We start from the raw sequence: 13,581 nt of genomic DNA on the forward strand, positions 1-13,581 counted from the left end.
TGCACACGTCAGTCCATATTGAGAGGAAGTCTCGGCATCCTAGAGAATAAACCAAATGGGTTAGGTAGCTTCCAAAAAGTAAAAGCATTCTGAGATGGGAGTTGATTTCGAATAATTTGCACTGGCCATTAAATTCTTCAAAAAATGATTGAATGGGAAGAACTTAAAAAACTGGCTCTAAAGGCAAACATGAGTAGAATAATAGAGCGGACGGAGCTTGCAACTCGGAGATTTGCACGCCACAAGTCGCCGTGGGGAGTATCAAACAAAATTGGGGGAAAGGAGATAGAACTCCAGCCTCCAAAAGCTCAAGCTAGCGAGAGACAAGGCCATGGAATTGGAGACCGCTAGGTAATACTTGAATGTAATCTAGACCGGTCGCCAGTTAATCAACACCAGATTTCGCCAATAAACCGATCGTCACTCTGGAATGTCCGTCGCCGAGACGCCAAAAGATATATTCCTGTAATGCAGTTCACATTTCAAACTAGGTGTTTCCTCGAAAGTTCGCCATGCATACACAAGGAGGGCTAACCATTATAAGGAGCAGGTCGTCATTGTCACAACCACATCCCTGATGGTTACAAACTTAAACCTGGAAGTTATCATGGTAGGCTATTGGGTCAATATCCTCATCAGGAACCTCTTGAATTAAATCTTTCGTGCGAGGACCGGTGTATTTCCTAGACCCAGATAACTTAACGTCATTCACAAGTAGGACCAGACACAGAGCATACCTTCGAGCGGATAACCACCACCAGGACATTGCAAATAAAGCAATAAATGCAGCCACACATATGGCATAGTTCCTAGAAAATCATATTAAAATCATACAGCACAGGCTTTTAAGACTCACATACATGTTTTCTGGTGTGACCGGCTTATGTGGCGGGAAGAACAGCACCACACTAATGAATAGCACCCAGACAATGGCAACGATATTAACAGGAGTACCCCATCTGCCAAGCGTAAATGGGCCTTCGATGAAGCGAACTCGATTTTTATATATTTGATGCGCTAAAATGACTCCGATGTATGATAAATCGAGAGCTGGTGCGGTGATGTTGAAAATTGCTGTTGCGGTCTCGGTAGATCCAATAGCAATCAGGTTGAGGCAGATACTAAAGAGTACCACAAACCATACCGCATTGACTGGAGTCAGGGTATATTGGTTCACTTTAGCAAAAAATCTATTGTCCATTAGATATGGTTCTGGGCCGCGGAGGCCGGAGCACTCACTTCGAAAAGGGGAGGGCGTCATCACGAGCAAAAGCGTATGCCATTCTGGTATCCGCTAGCATTGCGGAACATCCGGTGAAGAATTGCACAAGGATGCTAAATGCAAACATTACAGTCCCACCCGTTTGGCCACCAGCATTGAGGAATATCTGCGCTGCAGGAAGGCCAGTCGGAGTTGCCAATATGGCATCGAGGTCAGTTAAGCAAAAACACATTGTCACAGTTAGCATCCAGCCAAAGGTGCCAGAAACCAAAACTGCCGTTTGAATGGCGACTGGTCCACGTATAGCGGCATCGTGGGTTTCTTCCGACATGCTGCCACAGATAATACGATCAGAACTGAAGAAGAAAGAAAAAAAAAAAAAAAAAAAAAAAAGAGGATTTCAGGGCGTAAAATACTGTGTTGTCCCATCATAGTCCGTCATAGTCCAAGCTACAGATATGAATCCCAGGAGAAAAGAGAACGCCTTGGACTGCCACCCAGACCCATCCGTTACGTGCGTGAACACCCATTTTGCTGATTGTTTATCGGGAGTAAGGATCAAGAGAGCCACGCAAATTCCGATGGATGCAAGGACTAGATAGGAGGGTTCCAGCTGAAAACTTCACCAACTATCTCAAGGGTGAGAAACGTACTGTTGATAGGAGCAAACCACAGAATAATCCGATGTAAACTTTTCGTGGTCAAGGAGCAGATAACTCCCATAATGCACAACAAGCCGATAGCCAAAAGTACAGTTTGGAGAGCCGTTCTGAATACTAGTTAGCCAAGAGACATCGGCATTTGAATGGAAAACGGGATCGGAGTAGGTGATTGGGTTCTCACGGTGCATAAGCGTATTTTCCGTCCTTGAAGTTGGAGTTCATGCTCGCACAGGCCAATAGCATCTGGCTTACGGTGTATGCCACACTGGAAACACCAGCGGTCTGTCCTAATAGGTTGCACCAACCTTGGATCCACGAAAATATCGCAACCTGATTTTCGGGGACCACGTGTTTTGTCACAAAGTACATTCCTCCTGCGGTTGGATACGCTGATACGAGTTCAGCAACAGAGCTCGCAATACACATGGCCATGATCGACCCTATGAACCAGCACCACACAGCCGTTGCAGGTCCGCCCGCAGCCAAGGGTGGTCCAAAAGTGGCTGGCACTGATCCCAGCACCCCGAGAATGGAGATGGCATAAGAAACTGTCGACCACTTTGAGAACTCGCGCCTCAGTTCCTAATGCTCAGGTTGTCAATTGTGTGAGACATCAGAACGACACAATCGTTGGAAGATGATGCTCACTTGCTTGTAGCCAATTCTAGCGAGAAGGCGTTCATCATCGTCTCCGATGGTAGCCATCGGAGGATCCCTGGATTGGAACCTTCCTTTGACAGCAGATTTCTCCCTGGCCTCAGATACCTCGCCGCCGGAATTGGACCGTTCCTGAGAAGCTGAAGTCAGATCCATGTTAACACGACGATATTATGTCAATATGATGTCTTAGCGGTGAGTTTGCATGTTAGGTATGCAGGAAGACAAAGGCATTTGGGAGTAAGGAGGATTTAAACAAGTCATGGATGCACTGTTGTACAAAATGGAGCATAGAGCACTCTCCCTGGGAATCTTCGCCGTACTCAACCTACCCAAGTATTCTAAAAAAGGTCAGCCTCCGTCAGTTTGGCGGTGACCACCCAAGAAAGAAAGAATAGGAGCCTGTGAACATTTAGCTTTGGCGCGGTGGAGCATGTTTAGTCGCGAAGCATTTCAAATCTTCTGAGTTGACTCTGCACAGAGGTGGTGTATTTGCTTTTGTGTTCCGCGAAGGTGCCGGCGGCCGGGTGGATTTGTGACGTTTGGCTTCACCACCCGTCGGAAGGGGGTGCATCACGGGATTCAAGAGGCTAAAGTTAGCACTAGGCATGGTTGAATATCGACTACACCGTCCTCCGCAGCCTGGGGGAAATACATTGTTACTATTGGGAGATGCCCAAAAGCTCGGTTGCAGCGAGGCTGGAAAACCGCACCGGAATCTGCTGCTTCAATTTGAACGCCCCACAACAACTGCGACCACGGTTATTCGCATCATTCTGGAGGATTGATGGCGTGGCCTTTGCTTTCTCTTTGACCACAGCTTTGGGAGTCAAAAGCGCTGTTTTTCTACTTGTGAAGTGTGACGCTTTGCTCTTCGAATCTCTCTCATGCTCTGCTAGCAGGCTCGAGGTTCGATGCCGGAAGCGTAATGCGGAAACACCAGCGAACACGTGGCTTCTCCTCGGCTGTTTCAGAAAGGACGAGGAGGTGGAGATGGAGTTTTACAACAATCAAGTCAACAGCCTGTATCCTGGTGTTTGGCGACGGATACGATGTTAGACCCAACTCTTCCCCTTGATAGTTCAGTACATCAGAGACGAAAGTGGATGAAGGAAGAGGGATCAGCCGGAATTTGTTAAATCTCTGAGGGCTCCGTTCCCTTCCCGTTTGACGGGGTGAGCGCTACTCCTTTATTACCAACCCATGTTTGGGTTTCAGGAAAGATATATCCTGGCGAATCATCGAGATATCAGAAATCCATGATCTTCATGATCTCCAAACTTATACCAATGTTGCTGGATTTCCCACTCATTTGAGATGGCAGGCCCCGGTTGAAGCCAATGGCGGCTTGCGATGCCGAGAATTCTTTACTGTTGTTCCCTATCGGAAAGGGGTGGTCTTGGGGGCTGCCAGAATGCTGGGGGAATGTCGGATACAAATCATCCCGAGTCGATTCCCATAGCTCAGGTAAACAAAACCAAAAATAGAAATACTTTGCGCGATCAGATAATTTCTCATCAGGAGGTTCAGTGGGGGTTCCTTGTCAAAAACAATGGATGGATAAACTTTGTGACAGGACGTTGTGATCAACCCATATACATAATGGACTCCGTACCGGATTTTGCTTCTTTGGTCAGAAAAAGGAATTCGTTTCGGGATATATTGAAATTGGATGTGAAATATGCAGGGAGAAGCAACATTTCGTCACAGTGCATGATATGTCCGACCGACACTGGCATGGGGTCGTCTTGTGCCAGAGTGGGTGGATGATTCATGGCAAGATCGTATCTACCCGTATGCCCAACGTATGGGCTGCTTAACTCGATCTGAGGCGATGGTATGATTGGCTGAAAGTCAGCGCTTGAAATAATCCGCAGAGCCACTGTGATGGAGCATGAAAACCACATTCCGTGCTGTGTCTTGGAACGGGGCTGATTTTCCAGAAATATCGATTAATTATCGGTAAACAGCGTGAGTTCTCTGAATTTCGATTGAGAAATCATGAAGTAAGAAATCTGTTGGATAAGCGTGAAGTGGCGGTCAGGATTCGGATCCGATCTTAATGATATTTCGCACAATCTGGCTTCTGGAGGAGCCTCTCCGAAGAATAAAAGTGCGTTGCTGACATCATAATAAACGGCTACAAATGCAGATGCACACTCACTCGCATCAGCTTTATTTTAACTTTTGTGGGGCCCCCTGCAAAATGATTGGTATCCAAGGGGCAGGAATGGGAACCAGTTTCCCCATCAGAGAGCAACGTCTCACCGTCTCAAAAATACCACAGGTTGGAGTCTGCGGCCAAGCAATTGCATTCCCCATTGACGAGCCCGAAATTTAATGTGCCAAACATATATTGGCCGCGGGATAACTGGCTAGTTATCCCCACCACGTGTTTGGGTTTCTCACCAGTGGGACCAAACCAATCCTTGACGAGCCACGAGAAGAGGCATCAACTCGTTTCCTGAGGAAGTTGGTGTCCCCATCAATGCTCTCGACAGTCACTGCTGACATGGGGTGTGAAAAGCTTGAGTTCTGATAGGCCTGAATCAACCCCCTCTCCCAAAAAGAAATGAGAATTCCTTGCGACACTAGAATAATCACTACCAACAACTTGGCTGTTTTCGTGTCGACTTCGTGGTGAAAGGACAACCATTAAAAGTGGAAAGGCTTCCCGTTGCAAGAAAATGCGTAAATGGGATGTTTCCATTTGTAAGGGCCCTCTTTACGCTGAAGCGGCTGAGCTGCAATTGGAGTATCTGATCGAACTTTGCCAAATGCACCTCAGAGCGAACGCCAGGCATCCATTGCAAGTCGTTGGGACAAGCTCTTCGGAGGATAGATCTGTGGAGCAGTGCATCGCTACCCAAGTTTCCGCCCTCCATGTTTAAGGCCCCTGGTTCTTCCTCCTTCGCCTCTCTATGTGGTTAACCAGCGTGGTCAAATCAGTTTGACGCCCGTCGTCAGTTTTCTGATCTATAGTTTCCATCTGCGTGCTAGTTAGGAGGCCCTTAAGACTTCAAATAGACCACATCCTCTATGACTGATGGATGAAAGCACGGGGGCCACAATGAGGGCGAAATGTATATTGACAACAGAGCGCCATTGTCAGTCGCCTATTGTAGGCGGATCCCGCTCAGAAGCAGTGGAATGCGAGAGGCTGTGGGACGAGAAGTTGGGTGCCCATAAGCGGGGATAGCCGAGAGCTAAATCTTGTGGAATTTTGTAACCCGAAAGCTTGCAAGTTTTCTGTGTGAGAGGTCAGTCACCCTCAAGTCCAACGTCAATGCATCCCGTTCTCCATATTATTAGACTTCAATCGTCCTTCGTACGTAGACTCAGCCATTTCAGCAGAAAACCCTTTCATTCGACCTTTTCTGGCAGCCTAAAATCTGGACCGATATCTAGTGACATAACAGCTCAAGTACGGAGTATAGCTCAATTGGGAAGGATTGGGTCGTGAATAGATATCCCGGAAAAGGCGCTGACGCGTGCTGAAAAGACAGATTCCTTGATCAGGCTCCAGGATGGAAAGCTTTGGCTTCTGTCTCCCCTGCATTACCCCTAATCTCCATTGCTAGATTCTATCGTTTCGAGCTTTGTATGGAGCAATCCTGCCGTCTTATATACAATATTCATTGGAATTAAAAAAAAATCGTCAGTAGCTGCCTTTGATGCTAAGTTTATTAGCTGGACGCAACAGGCCAAGCAGTTGGATCCATGCAGAAGGTTGACTGTTGCTTGAAGATGACAACCGAAGCACCAGGCGAACGGCAAGACGGCAGAGTCGTGTTTGCACCGGTTGCACTATGCATCACGTGATAGGTTAACTTGCAGTGACCGGAATTATGTGCGCCCGACATCCGGGGAAATGTGGTCAGTTCAGTCGAGCGCATCCGTTGCGGGAGCTCCTCGATACCTGTCCGGTTTTACTCCCGTACAATTGGGGGCTTTAAAATGCCTAGTGATAACTAGGGGGCAGCTGATCTACGGAATTGCCTGCGGTGAAATTGATTCTCGACCATCCTTTCTGTCTGCGTTGGCTCTGTTGCGGATGAGACGTTATGGCTGACTGGTCCATGTACCATGCCTTGGGTCAGGGCGAAGACGACCAGAACAAGCATATCAGAACCGAGCCTGCCGCCCCTCAATTCATACCTCCGATTGCTCAACAACCTTCCGGCTACCCTCAAGGTGGTGCTGCTCCTCCACCAGGACAGTATGGCGCTATCCACGGGCAAGCTGCTCCTGCGGGGTTTCAACCGCCACAGCCATTCCAGGGTCCACCACAAAGCAGTCCTCAAGGTGGTGCGATTGAAGGGTTAACAAGCCAGATCGGGGGATTGGGGATATCGGGAGATATGGCAGGCAGCGTTCGTGGCCATAAAAAGAAACATCGCCACGCCTACCACGATATAATTCCACCAGCAGGTTCTTCTCAGGCATTTGGCGGTATGCCCCAAGGCCAAATACAGAATCCTTCGCAGTACCTAGACACTGGTGTTAATCAACCTCCACAACCTATATCTCCGATGATAACCCCCGCCCAAAGAACACCGGGCCTTCAGCCAACCTACGGGACTGGAGATGGATCCGTAGCTACACATGGCAAAGTCGATCCTGCGCACGTACCCGGCGTTCCGCCTTCGCGTGATATACCCGCACAGTACTACCTTCGTCATGTTTATCCGACCATGGAACGACATCGCCCTCCTCCAGCTGCGATCCCTTTTATAGCACACGATCAGGGAAATTCCTCTCCGAAATTTGCACGGCTCACACTAAACAACATACCATCTACGGCCGATCTCCTTTCCTCTACGTCCCTTCCATTGGGCATGGTACTCCAGCCCCTGGCGCCATTGGACCCAGGGGAGCAGACCATTCCCGTATTAGACTTCGGTGATGCTGGTCCACCACGGTGTCGCAGATGCCGGGCATACATTAATCCCTTCATGGTATTTAAAGCTGGAGGAAATAAATTTGTCTGCAATATGTGTACATTCCCGAACGATGTCCCTTCAGAATACTATGCGCCACTTGATCCTTCCGGAATACGCGTTGATCGAATGCAACGACCCGAGTTAATGTTGGGAACAGTTGAATTCATGGTCCCAAAGGAATACTGGAATAAGGAGCCAGTAGGACTGCGGTGGCTTTTTGTTCTCGATACTTCACAAGAAGCAGTAAATGGAGGGTTTTTGGAAGCATGCTGTGAAGGGATAATGGGTGCATTGTACGGAGGCGAACACACTGCTGACAATGAAAACGGCGAGGCCTCCAACGAACGACTTCCCGCTGGCGCGAAAGTCGGCATAATTACCTTTGATAAGGAAATGCATTTCTACAACCTCAGTGTAAGTTTGTATTGTCCCTATCCTTTGACCATTCTTTGGCTCATGTGAGTTGGTAGGCTTCCCTCCAACAAGCTCAGATGATTGTGATGCCTGATCTAGACGACCCATTCGTTCCTTTGAGTGAAGGATTATTTGTTGACCCTCAAGAGTCAAAGTAAGCACCGAGTAGATGTTAATGCAGCGATATTCAAAGTATTGACTGGAAATTAGGCATGTCATTTGCTCCCTTCTAACGCAGATACCCGCATTATTTTCTAATATTAAAAACCCTGAACCCGCTCTTCTTCCAACAATAAATGCTGCATTCTCAGCTCTAGAAGCAACAGGCGGCAAAATTATCTGTTCCCTGGCCAGTTTGCCGACGTGGGGTCCTGGGCGGCTTTTTATGAGAGAAGACGGCAAAGGTCAGGGGACCGATGCTGAGAAGAAGCTGTTCACGACAGAACACCCTGGCTGGAAGAAAGTTGCAACGAAGATGGCTGAAAGCGGCGTTGGCGTCGATTTCTTCATCGCAGCTGGCGGAGGTAAATATATGGATGTAGCAACCATTGGTAAGCACACGCTACACGATCGACGTTGCCAAACACTAATAGAAGGCAGGCCATGCTGCCGCTACTTCGGGAGGAGAAACTTTCCTCTATCCGAATTTCCAAGCGCCACGCGATGTGTTAAAGCTTTCTAACGAACTGTCCCATGCTGTCAATCGCGAAACTGGATATCAGGCCTTACTCAAAGTCAGATGCTCGAATGGTCTGCAGGTTTCAGCTTATCACGGCAACTTCCTCCAGCATACCTTTGGGGCCGATCTTATAGTTGGAACAGTCGATGCCGACAAAGCGTTTGGCGTCACCTTTAACCATGATGGAAAACTGGATCCCAAACTCGACGCACACTTCCAGGCTGCTCTACTTTATACCACTTCTGGAGGTCAAAGACGTGTGCGATGCGTTAATCTTGTCGCAGGTGTTAATGAAGGTGGAATGGATACTATGCAGTACCTAGATCAAGATGCCATCGTCAATATCATGGCTAAAGAAGGTACTTCAGCGTCCCATTTGTGCTTTTATTTGAATCTAACGTGGTGGTCATAGCTGCTTCCAAAATGCCTGAAAAGTCGTTGAAAGACATCCGTGCGTCATTAACGGAAAAGACAATCGATATCTTAGCCAATTACAGGAGGCATTTCTCCACATCACAGCCTCCCGGCCAACTTGTCCTACCAGAGCACTTGAAAGAGTTTCCTATGTATATCCTGAGTTTGATCAAGTCGCGGCCTTTTAAGGGTAAGTGGGAGCTTTCTTTTGCGTGATCCAATATTCTTTTATGCTTACCCAGAATTTAGGAGGACATGAGCCTTCGGACCGCCGGGTGCACGATCTCCGGATGCTCAGGTCGTTCGGGTGTAGGGAGCTTTCCCTTTACCTATACCCGCGCATCATACCTATCCATAACATGAAATCCGAAGACGGCTTCGCAGATAAGGACGGTCAACTCCAAGTTCCCCCTTCTATACGCGCATCATTCTCCCAGATTGAAGAGGGTGGTGCCTACCTTGTTGACAACGGGCAAATTTGTCTCCTCTGGATACATGCTCACGTTTCGCCCAATCTCCTAGAAGATCTCTTTGGGCCTGAAAAGACATCATTACAGTCCCTCGACCCCAGCACTTCCTCTCTTCCTCTCCTGGAATCTCACTTGAATGCTCAAGTTCGAAATCTCCTTCAGTACCTGGCTACTGTTCGTGGGTCAAAGGCCGTCACGGTACAGTTGGCAAGACAGGGCATGGATGGTGCCGAATATGAGTTTGCTCGATTGCTAGTCGACGATAGGAATAATGAAGCTCAGAATTACGTGGACTGGTTGGTGCACCTGCATCGACAGATCCAACTTGAAATTGGTGGCCATCGGAAAAAGGAAGACAGCGGCGCGGGTGGAGTTAGTGGGATGGAAAGTACTTTGACGGGACTGGCCGGGTTACGACCACCATACTGGTGATGATTTAGTTAAACACCCATATCGTATATTTTCCGTTTCCTTTGGCTCCCATACGTACGCAATATTTATTCACTTCTTTCATGGCCGGCCCTTTCGCCGTATAGACTCCGCTCTGTTATCAAACCTTTTCGTTCGACTTCAGGGAATAGAGCTTTCCCCACCATAGTCTATCCTACGACTATTTTTATTTCATTTAATCCTTCAAGCCGCGACCTGAGGACTCCTGATCATAAACCCGCCGCACTTCGGTTCCGAGCGTCGTTTGCCCCTCTCGGAGAGCAATACCGTGCTGATATAATAATTTAGAGTTCTTCTAAATAATTTCCAGACCACGTTCTGGGACCCTTTGGAGTGGAGCGAGCCCCTGAAATAGCCGAGTTATAGAATAGGCTTTACATTTACCAAATCGCTAAAACTTCGCACCAGTCGTTCCTTATTCGGAGAGGAAGTCGTGGCAGCTGACATAATCGGCACCGCTTCCGGCTTTCCAGCTGCATAATTTGATGAACCAACAGATGTCGGTTTGTAAGAACCATCATAGGAAGATGGAGCAGTGGAGATGGCGCATACGAAACCAACTCGAGCAGTGCGGCAAAGGTTGGGCCACTTGTTCCATCATATGTGTCTCGCGATGCGTGTACAATGGCAAAATCGCCCGAACCCAAGAACCATTCGGAAACTCCAATCTCATCACACGGAACCATAGAATAGGAGCCAAGGAGATCCGTCAGATTGGGAAGCCACTGCAGCCAGACAACATAAGCGACACATTCCCAACGTTGCTGTGCGTTTTGTGGCTTGCCCGTTACGAACATCCCGGCCGTCGGCCCCCGTCTTCGCTTGTGTTGGGTTACACATATACATCCTGTTTGAGGGAGGGACACAGGCCCGCTCGCACCCTTTGTCGATGCGCGGGAAATATCTGCATTTGGATATTGCAGGCATTCACCCCATCATTCCCCGTGGAGGGACCATTGCACAGTGTTCTAGCTGTCAGGCCAGCTTGCCGCTAACATCTGCACTTTTCAAGCTTTGTCCCTAACACTCTGCGGCCTCGCTGCTTAGGATCAGGCCTACGACGTTGATGGGATAGCTCTTTGCCGCGATTTCTCGCTACGGTTGCCCCAATTACCATCATACACCGAATGTCCGGGTCACCCTGGGGCTCCGTTCCATCTAGCTGGGTTATGTGGAGCCATGGCGGCTCTTGTCGCGCAATAGGGTTTCACGATATCTCTCGATCCATGGTAGAGAAGATATGGCAATTCCGTGGGCCTTACTTGGGTCTGGATTCGCGTTCAGGAACCCAGAACGTACCAGATATTCGCCGGCACCTGCCACCAATGAGATTTCTAGCAATCCGGTCAACTTTTGGTTCGCACCGTTAACTTCCCCTGTCTCATCACTCAATAGTCATTGCTTGAGAATGGAAGCATTCTGATTCTCCATTTCTGTCATCAGCTTCCCCGAAGAGCCTACGAGAGTGCAGTGGCGGCTTGCCCAGATACTGGTCAGAGTTTATGATCGTGCACTTTGGGCCTGTGCATAGAACTGATCCGTGAAAACGGGTCTGCCCCTAGATTGTATTCCACGGTTCGAAGGTGAGAAATTTTCATTGAACGAAGGTCTTTTCTTTAATGAACCTCCCGATCGGTCTATGTGCCTCAGGTTCTGCGGAAGCTTCTTTTGCCCCGCCGCAAAACCTTGCTCCGCAGCGCTCATGCACGCAAGCTCAATTGCTGTGGGGGATTTATCTATAAATAATGGCCCAGATCCCCTCCGCGAAGACCATTTCGCTCAGGACATATAACTTTTAAAGGCAGTCTTTACCGTCATTTGATACTCAGTGTTCTTAGGACACTCTCTTCTGCCAGATATCTCTCTCGTTTTGCTATCTTATTTGCTTTTGGACGTTCGACATAAGAGTCAGCTTTAAAAAATGTATCCCAAGACTATTTTCGCTACCTTCGCTGCTGTCGCTTCTATTTTCCCTGTCGCCTTGGGAGCTGGCACCGTTATCATCGAGAACCAATGCGCTGATGATGTCTATCTTTGGTCCACCGCCGAGAAGGCATCGGAAATGAAGACATTCCATAGTGGCGAGAAGTACACCGAACAGTACCGCTTGAACAAGAATGGTGGTGGAATCTCGATCAAAATGTCTCTTGACAAAAGCATGAAGGATATCTCCCAAATCGAGTACACCTTAGACGGGCAGAAAGTGTGGTACGACCTCTCCAATATCGACGGCTACCCCTTCAAAGATGGTGGTGTCAGCATCGCTCCATCCGATAGCAGCTGCCCCAAGGTTTATTGTGCAGCAGGTGACGCCAAATGCAAAGAAGCATACAACAAGTCCGATGACAACGATGCCACCAAAGCCTGCGCAAGCACTGCTGACCTCCAAGTCCAGCTCTGTGCTGAGAAGAAGGGCGCCAAACTCAAGCAGAAAAGCTTCATTCCCCGCCACCCTCACGCCCGTCCGGAATAGACGCCAAGCAGCGTCCCTGGCATACGGAACAAATCGATTTTGTACCCACAATGTCCAGCTGGTTCCGTGACATTCCTTTAATTAGAAGTGTTTCTTTACATTTAATTGCATTCGTTTACTCATCGCTCGGAACGATGAGCTGGGAAACTTGGGATGTTGAAGACATTGAAGCCACAGAATTTCGTGAGTAGTTCAAAGGAAGATTGGAGAAAGGGAACTTTTTGGCTTTACAAAACAAGATACCACAATGTACCTGAATGTCTTACGACATATAAAATCTAAATCAAATCTATATCGCTTTTCTCTTGCGCGACCTTGCGGGTTGTCAGTCTGGGCGGTGCCTCTTCTGTGGAACTGGAGGTCGTGAAAATTAAGTTAGCTTGGCCCATATTCAAACGGGGACCACGTGGTTGGCGCGCACGTTTCTCGACTACCATTGGCTAATAGAACCCCCCTGATGGGAGAACTCTAAATTGCTTACTCAGCAAGCCTGAACTCACGATAAATCCCCGAACCGAAAAGCATCGAGCTTCGTGCAACCCGTGGTTAAGGCGGGATGATTGATAAGTTCTTTTTAATCGGGTAGTGGTGCCCTTACTTTCCTTTTTTAAAGTCATTCTATGCTAGCGGACGGGTGCTGCTTTGACTGCTCTCCTCGATGAATGAGGTTTGCAATATTCCGAGCTTCCAAGTGACACCAGCGCGACTGAACTGCGGTTGACTGATGTCTGCGTTACAGGTGTGGAGAACAGCAATCACTTGGTCTGGGTTCTATACTCCGTATAAGATGATATCCATGCGCATCTTAACCTAGTCACACGGTTATCGACTTCTTACCCAGACAGCAACTCCCCGCCGATATCCGTGCTGCAATATTTCTCCTCTTTGTCAGACTGCCGCCTCCATTATATCGACTTAGGACCACGGGTGGATATCTGCCCACAGATTTGGTACTAATGGACATCGAGACTTGGACTTTCAATGGCAGCTCTGTATACCAAAACCTCTTACATATGCACCCTCCCCAGCCCCATTGATCACAGTACCGTTCATTCAGCTTTAAAATGTTCAATGCTTACTGTGCGCCACATACTTCTAATATGGGAGTAATTTCACCCGCCCAAAATGTATGATGCTATATCCAACACATCTTCTTGGGACCGGAGATGCATATTCCAATTACCCCGCAACACTAAC

At 48.2% G+C, this 13,581-nt stretch overlaps 6 protein-coding genes across 7 annotated transcripts; 2 read left to right on the forward strand and 4 right to left on the reverse strand.

The window, feature by feature from the left end:
- Nucleotides 1-105: 105 nt before the first annotated feature.
- CIMG_01922 lies at nt 106-3,013 on the reverse strand. 2 transcript variants are annotated; one of them, XM_004445680.1, is made up of 9 exons: nt 2,874-2,996; nt 2,533-2,673; nt 2,066-2,466; nt 1,876-1,991; nt 1,639-1,816; nt 1,240-1,554; nt 861-1,190; nt 738-809; nt 109-683 (listed from the first exon to the last, which is right to left on the reverse strand). In XM_004445680.1, the coding sequence occupies exons 2-9, from the start codon at nt 2,587-2,589 to the stop codon at nt 590-592; spliced, it is 1,563 nt and encodes a 520-aa protein (XP_004445737.1). In that variant the 5' UTR covers nt 2,590-2,673; nt 2,874-2,996; the 3' UTR covers nt 109-589. The 2 variants fall into 2 exon arrangements, with proteins under 2 accessions (XP_004445738.1, XP_004445737.1); XM_004445681.1 differs by having other exon boundaries at nt 106-683; nt 2,066-2,673; nt 2,874-3,013.
- Nucleotides 3,014-4,079: 1,066 nt separating this feature from the next.
- Nucleotides 4,080-4,890, reverse strand: CIMG_01921 (uncharacterized protein). The gene has a single exon (XM_001248149.2). The coding sequence runs from the start codon at nt 4,446-4,448 to the stop codon at nt 4,128-4,130; it is 321 nt and encodes a 106-aa protein (XP_001248150.2). The 5' UTR covers nt 4,449-4,890; the 3' UTR covers nt 4,080-4,127.
- Nucleotides 4,891-4,983: 93 nt separating this feature from the next.
- On the reverse strand, nt 4,984-5,904 carry CIMG_01920 (uncharacterized protein). The gene is made up of 2 exons (XM_001248148.2): nt 5,874-5,904; nt 4,984-5,790 (listed from the first exon to the last, which is right to left on the reverse strand). The coding sequence occupies exon 2, from the start codon at nt 5,424-5,426 to the stop codon at nt 5,145-5,147; it is 282 nt and encodes a 93-aa protein (XP_001248149.2). The 5' UTR covers nt 5,427-5,790; nt 5,874-5,904; the 3' UTR covers nt 4,984-5,144.
- A 561-nt stretch (nt 5,905-6,465) lies between these two features.
- Nucleotides 6,466-10,029, forward strand: CIMG_01919 (Sec23/Sec24 family protein). The gene is made up of 6 exons (XM_001248147.2): nt 6,466-7,898; nt 7,955-8,052; nt 8,109-8,449; nt 8,499-8,936; nt 8,990-9,181; nt 9,241-10,029. Exons 1-6 carry the CDS (start codon nt 6,606-6,608, stop codon nt 9,891-9,893), a joined length of 3,015 nt encoding a protein of 1,004 aa, XP_001248148.1. The 5' UTR covers nt 6,466-6,605; the 3' UTR covers nt 9,894-10,029.
- A 262-nt stretch (nt 10,030-10,291) lies between these two features.
- CIMG_10840 (uncharacterized protein) lies at nt 10,292-10,708 on the reverse strand (the record flags this gene model as incomplete). Its single annotated transcript, XM_012358917.1, has 1 exon — nt 10,292-10,708. The coding sequence occupies one exon, from the start codon at nt 10,706-10,708 to the stop codon at nt 10,292-10,294; it is 417 nt and encodes a 138-aa protein (XP_012214340.1).
- A 697-nt stretch (nt 10,709-11,405) lies between these two features.
- CIMG_01917 (GPI anchored cell wall protein) lies at nt 11,406-12,813 on the forward strand. Its single transcript, XM_001248145.2, has one exon. The coding sequence runs from the start codon at nt 11,833-11,835 to the stop codon at nt 12,382-12,384; it is 552 nt and encodes a 183-aa protein (XP_001248146.1). The 5' UTR covers nt 11,406-11,832; the 3' UTR covers nt 12,385-12,813.
- The last annotated feature ends 768 nt before the right edge of the window (nt 12,814-13,581 follow it).

This window comes from Coccidioides immitis, assembly GCF_000149335.2.
Source record: "Coccidioides immitis RS genomic scaffold supercont3.1, whole genome shotgun sequence".
NCBI lineage: Eukaryota > Fungi > Ascomycota > Eurotiomycetes > Onygenales > Onygenaceae > Coccidioides > Coccidioides immitis.

Coding starts and splice junctions, on each gene's coding strand:
- CIMG_01922 (XM_004445680.1), bottom strand. CDS start 2,589: ATGGCTACCATCGGAGACGATGATGAACGCCTTCTCGCTAGAATTGGC. Junction 1,817..1,875: donor GTGGTTTGCTCCTATCAACA/GTACGTTTCTCA, acceptor CCTCCTATCTAG/TCCTTGCATCCATCGGAATT. Junction 1,555..1,638: donor GACTATGATGGGACAACACA/GTATTTTACGCC, acceptor TATCTGTGGCAG/CATGTCGGAAGAAACCCACG.
- CIMG_01921 (XM_001248149.2), bottom strand. CDS start 4,448: ATGTGGTTTTCATGCTCCATCACAGTGGCTCTGCGGATTATTTCAAGC.
- CIMG_01920 (XM_001248148.2), bottom strand. CDS start 5,426: ATGGAGGGCGGAAACTTGGGTAGCGATGCACTGCTCCACAGATCTATC.
- CIMG_01919 (XM_001248147.2), top strand. CDS start 6,606: ATGGCTGACTGGTCCATGTACCATGCCTTGGGTCAGGGCGAAGACGAC. Junction 7,899..7,954: donor TGCATTTCTACAACCTCAGT/GTAAGTTTGTAT, acceptor GTGAGTTGGTAG/GCTTCCCTCCAACAAGCTCA. Junction 8,053..8,108: donor GTTGACCCTCAAGAGTCAAA/GTAAGCACCGAG, acceptor ACTGGAAATTAG/GCATGTCATTTGCTCCCTTC.
- CIMG_01917 (XM_001248145.2), top strand. CDS start 11,833: ATGTATCCCAAGACTATTTTCGCTACCTTCGCTGCTGTCGCTTCTATT.